Genomic DNA, 9,482 nt, shown 5'->3' with positions numbered 1-9,482 from the left:
CCCCAACCCACTGACGTCTACAACCACCTCACCCCAACAGGTGCTACCTAAATCACCAGCTCACCCCATGGAAACAGCTCACCCCTTCAGAGCACCACATCCATCATGAACTCCATTCACAGACCCCTGCCCCCACCACTTCTTCAACTTCGAGATTGAGGAAAGAGGCCGTAAACTCACCCTAATTCCCAATGTGTTCATTACCATAGCTGCCTTCCCTGATGGATGGAAACAGACAGAGGTTAGACCCCTCCTCAAGAACTACAAACCCATTTCTCTGCTCCCCTTCTTTGCCAAACTCCTCTAGAGGGCCATCAACTGCAAATTCACAGAACACCTGAAGAGAAACAACTTGCTGGATACCACAGTATCCATGCCAACCACAGCACTGAAACCACCCTTCCCTGATCGCTGCCACTGATGACATCAGAACCTTCCTCTGCTGGGGAGATGCAGCAGACCTGATCCTCCTTGACCTCTCAACGGCATTCAACACAGTATCCCACCACATACACATCAAGAGACTCTACCACATCAGTATCTATGGAGATGCCCTCAGATGGATCGCATCCATCCTCACAGGATGAACTCAGAGAATTTGCCTACCACCCTTCACCTTGGAACCCAAGCATCTCATCTGTGGTATTCCTCAAGGTTCATCCTTCAGCCCTACCCAATTCGGCACCTATACAACATTGTCAGAATCCACAGCCTCAATATCATATTGTATGCAAATGACACCCAGCTCATCCCCTCATGCTCAAAACACCCCTCCACCACTAAGCAAACTCCCGCAAATGCATGACGAGTGTTGCTGGTTGGATGAAGACGAACTTTCTGAAACTCAACACGGACAAGACGCAAGTGCTGATTATTTGTGAACAACACCTCACTGTGGACCAATATCTGGTGCCCCCCCCCCCAAACTTGAGCCCACACCTACACCAGCAGATCACACCCACAACCTTGGCATCATCCTGGACAGAAAACTCACCATGAAATGCCAAATCAATGCAGTCTCCACCACCTGTTTTTACACCCTCAGAAAGCTCCAAACGATATTCAGATTGTTTCCCAACAATACCAGGAAAACCCTCACTCAAGACCAAGTCGCCAACCGGCTGCACTACAGCAATGCACTTTATGCAGTAATAACCACCTAACTCCTGAAGAGACTTCAAATGATACAGAACTCTGTGGCCAGATTCATCCTCAATCTCCCCAAATGGACCCACCTCACCCCCCACCTCAGGAACCTCCACTGGCTACCCATTCAGAAAAGATGCCTATCCAAGATGCTGATATTTGCTGACAAAGCCCTCCAAGATCAAAGACAAGCATACATCAACCAGCATCTGAACTTCTGCCAACCTTCCAGACACCAGTGCTCTGCTCACGCACCCTCGCACACACGCCTCGCATCTACTGAAGCTACAGTCAAGGGAACTCCTTCTCCTACCTTATCACCAAGTCCTGAAATGACCTCCACATCCACCCATCATCCTCTCTCCCAGATTCAGAAAGGTACATGAAAGCTGGCTTTTCGATTGAGCCCAGGAAGAATCCAATGCCTAGATACCCTTGTGGGTGATTAGTTGCACTAAACAAGTCCTTATTGATTGATTAGTAAAAATTAAAGGAGGGCTTAGTCAATGTATTTGTCCTTCTTGAACAGGAATGTTCCCTGAACTTTTCCATTTTTAGATGTTTTGGGGGCTATTCTCAAAGAATTTCTAAGTGTACATTAAGGAATACTACAGATGAACTGCTTTATATATGTCAAAATTCCATTGCAGACAGGACGCAGTTTTTTAATATGTTAAAGAACAATGATAAGAGAGATTTATGTGTCATGGCTGCTACATGTACAGAGGATACAAAACTTGAATTCAATTGATTAATCTCATGGAGACAGTGGGTAGAATATCTCTTGCCATTTTATAGTTTGGATAAGTACTTAGCATCTCAATCAATTGATATAGTGTGCGCACAACGTGACACACTCCTCACCACCACTGCCAACATCCATCACACCCCACTCTTGCCAGGCCCATAAAGTCACACAATGCGGTTATTTTGTCTAGGGCGTAGATTTTATTCACTTCAAGCAGGCTAATTCAAGACAACCACTACATGGATATAAGTAAACTACTTGGATACACAGAATATACATGTTGCACCCTCTAGTGATATTTTCATGTCAAAGGCGCTAAGATATTAAAATAATTATTACATTTCAGCAAAGCATCAAGCTGTCCATCCTCATGAAAACACTACTGCGCACATTCTGCCGGCAGGCCACAATGTGCTACAGCAAACAGTTGCATTATCTGAACCAGAGCATGGCATAACGCACAGGCTCTCAGAGGTACCTGAACAATGTCAAAACTTTCCAGCACACACCTATCAAATACATCAAGACATTAGAATTGTCATCACAGGTGAGCATAGCCTTATGTTGTTCGTAGTCTTGACACCTCTGCTGCGCACCTTGTGCCGGCAGGCCACAGCGTGCCGCAACAAACAATTACCTTACTTGAAATCCAGGGCACCGCATAGCGCACCGGCCCTCCGAGGTGCCTGAACACAGGCAGTCTCCCCAAGATTCATCTCAGTCCTTAAGTGACGTGTTCGAGCAGTAGCGTTGATGACCACCGGCAGGCCGGTCCCCCTTTTTACCGCCAATCCATTGCACACTTCAATCCTACCCCGTCTTGGGGTCCATCCAGTCACTCAACCTCCTTTGTTGAGCATGCCCCTTCGTTGTTAACTGTCAGCGCTCCGCCAACCCGCTTTACCTCAATGCCGGGTGGGTGGGTGGTTTTCCGTCACTCTGCAGCTGTGGTCCAGGGAGACAAAGAGGACGTCCCCCTCGAGGCACAGCCTTAAATACCTGCCAGATAAGATTCGGTTTTGTTTACCCCTGGGCACTCCAGAAACCGCAACTAAAGCCAGTCTGGACCCCTCCTCAAACCAGCCCCCAGAGTGATGCTTGGTCACATGGCGCAACTAAGGGAGGCCCTCCTCTAGGCGAGTGGGGCTCCTGCTCATAGTGTGCGCACAACGTGACACACTCCTCACCACCACTGCTAACATCCATCACACCCCACTCTTGCCAGGCCCATAAAGTCACACAATGCGGTTATTTTGTCTAGGGCGTAGATTTTATTCACTTCAAGCAGGATAATTCAAGACAACCACTACATGGATATAAGTAAACTACTTGGATACACAGAATATACATGTTGCACCCTCTAGTGATATTTTCATGTCAAAGGCACTAAGATATTAAAATAATTATTACATTTCAGCAAAGCATCAAGCTGTCCATCCTCATGAAAACACTACTGCGCACATTCTGCCGGCAGGCCACAATGTGCTACAGCAAACAGTTGCATTATCTGAACCAGAGCATGGCATAACGCACAGGCTCTCAGAGGTACCTGAACAATGTCAAAACTTTCCAGCACACACCTATCAAATACATCAAGACATTAGAATTGTCATCACAGGTGAGCATAGCCTTATGTTGTTCGTAGTCTTGACACCTCTGCTGCGCACCTTGTGCCGGCAGGCCACAGCGTGCCGCAACAAACAATTACCTTACTTGAAATCCAGGGCACCGCATAGCGCACCGGCCCTCCGAGGTGCCTGAACACAGGCAGTCTCCCCAAGATTCATCTCAGTCCTTAAGTGACGTGTTCGAGCAGTAGCGTTGAGGACCACCGGCAGGCCGTTCCCCCTTTTTACCGCCAATCCATTGCACACTTCAATCCTACCCCGTCTTGGGGTCCATCCAGTCACTCAACCTCCTTTGTTGAGCATGCCCCTTTGTTGTTAACTGTCAGCGCTCCGCCACAGGGCGAGAAGCTACCCGGCGCACACGCCCTCCCCCCCCCACCGGCGTTGACTGTACTTCTGAATAGCCCCCAAAATTGTATGGATGAATATCTCTATTCCTTTTGTCGACAGGTGCTCACCATTGTGATGGAACAGTTCAGTAGACCCCGGATGAAGCAATCTATGTTGTATCGTACCCATTGAAGGGCCACGTAAGAGTTTGTGTATTGAAGAATTCAATTTCCGCACAGAGTCATTAATGGCCTTCACCGAGGCCCCACCCAGCCAGAACGACCTTGGTATCACCTCTGACCACAATATCAATGTTGTAGGTAGATAGTTTCGAATCCTAGCCAGGACTGAAAACAAGGCCTCTCGAACTCCTAGTCTGCCTAAAGGCAACATGTCATTCCCGCCCACATGAATCACCAAAACATCCAGGCGAGGCATCTCTCTGGATTCTACTGCTTGTTGTGGGTGTACCAAAAGATCCTGTAACCGTAGTCCCCATACCCCACGCCAGTGATGTGTAAACCCAGCCGCCCCTTGTGCTGCCTCCAAACCGGACCCATGAAATTGCTGCTCCGCACTGCAAATCAAGGAATGCCCACACCAACAAATATGCACTGTTTTGCGGGAAACAACTGTAACAGAGAGAGAATTGGTGTTAAGACCACGATTGAAGGCACCCTGAGCATCACTTCTTTCCTTAAACAAGACTTGGCCGGACATACCGATGAAAACAATCTGACTGCCAACGACCCACTTTTTTGATTGCATCTGCTGTCAATCCCATCGCTGCTGCTGTGGTGGCCGCCCCTATGCGAAAAGAATGGGAGCTAAACTGCGTGGAATCCTCACCTAGATGTGCCAACGCTTTCCTAGAAACCTGGGTAAACTGATACCTTGTCATTGGCACGCCATCTTTGTGCACTAGAAGCCTTGTTGAGTGGACCACCGGGCGTACTTTAAGATATTCCCGTGTCAATGCTACTGGACAATATGCAACTTGATGAGCCGCAAACAATTTCACCCAAGTGCCTCTCCCGCGAGAGTCTGTCTTTGACCGCTGGATCCTTATGTGGACTGCCCCTTCTTCTAGAACGACATCTGCCAGGCCTAACCCACCTCCCCCCTGTTTGGATGCTGCCACCAGCTCAGAGACACGTAACGCCCCAAAGAAGGCGAGCGAGTAAGCCAGACTGAATAGCTTTACCTCATATTGACACCGGCACACCGACTGTAAGGCCCCCACAAGCCTACCCAACTTTTCAACATTTATAGATCGCCTAGTGTCTCGTGCTCCCGGTGCCCTAACGCTCCCAACCCCTAATGGCTTTTTGCACCCTAAAATCTTTAGTGGGATCCCTAACACCATGCAAACCTGCAAAGAAAGCAATGGCAGACATCTGCCTCCGCACTAAGGAGAGTGACCTTCCCTGCTCCTTCTGGCCCACCAGAAAACCCAACACACCTTCTGGTGTGAAACGTTTTTGCTCCGTGTCTGCTCTGAATGTCGCATTGTACACCCCCCAAGCCCTCTCGTACATACGTTTTGTCTGGGGTGCCAATGCTGCTGTAATTAGGTCTGCGGCAATGGGGCACCAAGCCTCCATAACTCCTCCGGGAACTCTGCCATCACTTCGTCTGCCTGCGGCCACCGTGCCCTGAACTCTGCCATCTTAAATCGAGACAAAGCGTCAGCCACTGTATTATCCACACCAGGTACATGTTTGGCAGCAAAATGCACGTTATGCAAGAGACACAGGCGAACAAGCGTCTTCAACAACCGCAGAACCATGGGGCATCTTGCGCTCTGATTATTAATGGCCAACACCGCAGACATACTGTCTGACCAGAACTGTACTCTAGTGTTCGCTAAAGAAGGCCCCCAAATGTCTAAGGCAACAATGATAGGGAACAATTCTAAAAAGGTAACGTTGCGTGTAAGCCCACACTCAACCCATTGCTCCGGCCAATGTTTCATGCACCACTTAGAACCTAACACTGCTCCAAAACCGATGCCGCCCGCTGCATCCGTATAAAGGTCTAACTCAGTGTTGTTGCACTCAGGCTGCTGCCACAAAAGTGTACCATTGAAGTTATCTAAGAACTCCCTCCATGACTCTAAGTCCTCCCTAACATCTGCTGACAACCTCGTGTGATGGTGCTTAGACCGTAAGCCAGACATTGCTCTAGCTATGTTTTTTGAAAAAACTCTCCCCATGGGAATCACTCTCAGGGCAAAGTTCAATTGACCTATCAAAACTTGCAGCTGATGCAAAGTAACCTTCCTGGCTGAGATGCAGGCGTTAACCGCCTCCCTGAATGACTGCACCTTTTCCTGAGGCAATCTACATTCCCCTGCCACTGAATCTATCTCGATACCTAGGAAGCATAGGCAGCTGGTAGGCCCTTCTGTCTTGTCTGCAGCCAACGGAACCCCCAGCGCCTGGGCAAGCTGCCGGAAACCTTGCAGTGCCCTCCCGCAAGCCAGATCATCAGGGGGACCCATAAACAAGAAGTTGTCCAGGTAATGTACCACATCATCTGACGACACCAAGTCCCTGACAGCCCATTCCAGGAAACGACTGAATGTCTCAAATACAGAGCATGCGATGGAACATCCCATGGGCATGCACAAGTCCATAAAGAACTGTCCCTCAAACGTGAAGCCCAGCAAGCAGGTATCCTCAGGGTGGATGGGAAGGAGGCGGAAGGCCGATTCTATATCTGATTTGGCCATTAGCGCCCCTTTGCCTAATCTCTGTAATTTTGCAATGGCCTCGTCAAAGGTGGTGTACCGTACCGTGCATAAGGCCTGATCCAAACCATCATTTACCGATAGCCCAATGGGGTGCGACAAATTATGAATCAAACGAAATTTGCCCGGCTCCTTCTTTGGCACCAACCCCAGTGGTGAACAGACTAAAGATTCACAAGGTGGAGAATTAAAAGGCCCCGCCACCCTGCCCGCAAGCACCTCCTTCATAATCTTGTCCCGGACCACCTCCCGCTGTTGCAGGACTGACTGTTGATTTTTTGGCGGGACTGATGAAGGGGGTACGCGGGAAGGAATGCGGAACCCATCCCTGAAACCATAATACAGCATGTATGCATCTTTGACATTATTGTATTTACTGAGAAGGTGCGTGAGAACATGCATGCGTATTGGTGACGGACGCTCGGGACTAATGCTTTGGCAGAATGCTCTTAAAAGGTGTTCGTTCTCTTTGCTTGCCTTGTTTTTTAAAGCACTTGAACTCTGGATGTCCCTGCCCCCCACAGAATGAACAAATGTGCTTGAACTTACAGGCTGCTCCCTTGCTACATTCCTTTTTGTTGTACTGCCAGCAGGCCAATTTTTTGTCTCCCAAACTTTTGTTGAATCGAAATGACTGAGCTGATTTCCCAGGTGTTTGAGCCATATTAAACTCTGCATGCCAAATATTTATCTCTCTTTGGTCCCATGCTATCTCCGGACGGACAGCCTTCATCTGCCTAAATTTAGTATCGTACTGCATCCACGCCGAACCCTGGAACTCGGAGGCCGCCCCGTGTATGAGGGACATGTACCCAAACAACTGTGGTGCTAATGATGGTGTTTTTTCTGTTAAAATCGCAGCATAAATAGCAAACCCTGTCACCCAGTTCCGCAAGGACCATTCCACCCACACAGTTTTTGGTTTAAAGTCACTCTCTTTAGTTGCTTTGGGACGACTTGGAACCACCCCTGCATTGATCAAATCAAAAACGTTCACAAATTCCCCCTTGTGAATCTTGTCCCTAGTCTCTGAAGGAACATGCCAAGAAATCGCAGAAGAGGGGGCCAGCACCAAGGATGTAGACCCAAATATTAAAGGAGTCACCACTGGGGGTGATTGTACTACGCTCGCCCCAGTTGCAGTCAGCGAGGGGGAAGTCTGCCCCACCCCCAGCCCCGCTGTAATTGGAGTCCCACCTGTCTGTGCCCACACTTGAGCCGCCACCGCCCCTTGTGATCCAGATACTGGCAGTGGTCCAGATAGTGGTATGGCTGGCGCCCCTTCCAACGCCCCCGGGGCCTGATGTGCAACAGAGATCCCCGTCGCTTGCAAGCCCCCGGAAGTTCCAGAAGCCCCCTCTGGCCCCTGCGTTGGCAGCACCATTAACCCTGCCGTATTTCCCGGGGGCTGCAAGGCTGTAGAGCTACCTGCTGCTTGTGAAACCACTGGTGCCCCCCCCGTGGTGGCTCCCCCGATGCTGCTGTTGTGGATATTGCCATAATGCTCTGCCCCACCGCCCCCACCGTCATATTGAGCACAGGCCTCTGCACTGCTTTGTCTGTCCCATGCGCCGCCATAGCCTGAATGATTGACTCACCCCCCACCGTGGCCAACGTGTCCGGTTATGGGTGTGACTTGTCCTGCTGCCACTCTCTATACCGGGCAGGGACCTTCCTTTGTCGCTTTGTTGCCCTGCCATCCGGCCGCTGCTCTGGCTCTCCAGCCAACTTTTGAAGCGCTGCTTCCATGCCATGCCGCTGTGCCGCCTTCCAAAGTTCATTGAGAGCACGAAAATCCTCTTGTGCCCCGGGCTTCCCGGAAATGGGGCGAGCACGCTTAGGCGCCATGTAAGCCTGCTAGCGGAAACCAAAGACAACTGTTAACTTCATAATATCGCCATGAAACACACCCCCTACCGGCTAATGGGTACCACCCCCACTGTCCCCCCAAAATACTGGGTATTACAAGCTGCCCCATCAGTAACCCAGAACTAATACGTGATGCGTGCCTATGATCACCAAATGCTAGCACCACCTCCTAGGCGCCTTCACCAGTTTTTCTAACCAAAATCCACCTATCGCCACGCCAGATCACATGTCCACTGAAACCCAGCTATGTTTAGTTACCAGGGACACCACTTTAAAATAATTGGAGGAGGGTGTGGGGGTGGAACATTTCCTGCAGCCATTGTACCCTTGTTTAAAAATGCGCACCATAAATCAACCAACCCAGCTTCCTGAATTGGCCCCGCTCTTCCTTCTCTGGGGCCCTGTTCCTGATACCTTCTTATTATAAGTGGGACTGCGCCAGCTCTCGGGATTACGAGGGACCCATGCCCCTCCCTACATCGTCGTTGGCCCTACATCTGATACCTTCATATCATCAGTGAGACTGCGCCAGCATGTTGCTCTTCTTCTTTTTTTTTTTATAATGCGTGCGCATTTATATGGCGCGAACTCGACCCGAAGGTGCAGGAGCGCTTTAGCTGCCCTTTATAGACATTCCCCCTGCAGGTTGCACCCTCTAGGCACAGGGAGAGTAAGTGATACGCCCATTTCCTCGCTGGGCCATGTGTTCCTTTGAATGAAGGAGGCTCGGCAGACCGCATTACCACGAAGCGCTTTCCCATTTCCCGCTCCCGCAGCCTTCCTCTCACTCTACGTGCATCTCTCCTTCAGTGAAACAGCCATGCACTCTCACACGACCAACTCCACGGAGGCGTCCACGCCAGACAGCAAACCACCCCGTTGACCCTCACATACATTCCACAAGTCCCCGCCTCCCCCCCCCGCTCGCTCATGAGGGTTGAAGCGCTTTAAAGCGCCAGGCATAAAAGCGGAAAAGCGCATTGATGCAAAGTGCATTTCATATGCCACG

At 50.0% G+C, this 9,482-nt stretch overlaps 1 protein-coding gene across 1 annotated transcript; it reads right to left on the bottom strand.

Annotated features, from left to right (window-relative positions):
- Positions 1-7,031: 7,031 nt before the first annotated feature.
- On the bottom strand, positions 7,032-7,988 carry LOC147698303 (uncharacterized). The gene has a single exon (XM_086936219.1). It carries the CDS (start codon positions 7,986-7,988, stop codon positions 7,032-7,034), a length of 957 nt encoding a protein of 318 aa, XP_086792345.1.
- Positions 7,989-9,482: the final 1,494 nt, after the last annotated feature.

Source organism: Lissotriton vulgaris, chromosome 8, assembly GCF_964263255.1.
Source record: "Lissotriton vulgaris chromosome 8, aLisVul1.2, whole genome shotgun sequence".
Lineage (NCBI taxonomy): Eukaryota > Metazoa > Chordata > Amphibia > Caudata > Salamandridae > Lissotriton > Lissotriton vulgaris.
This window is presented reverse-complemented; position numbering and strand designations above follow the sequence as displayed.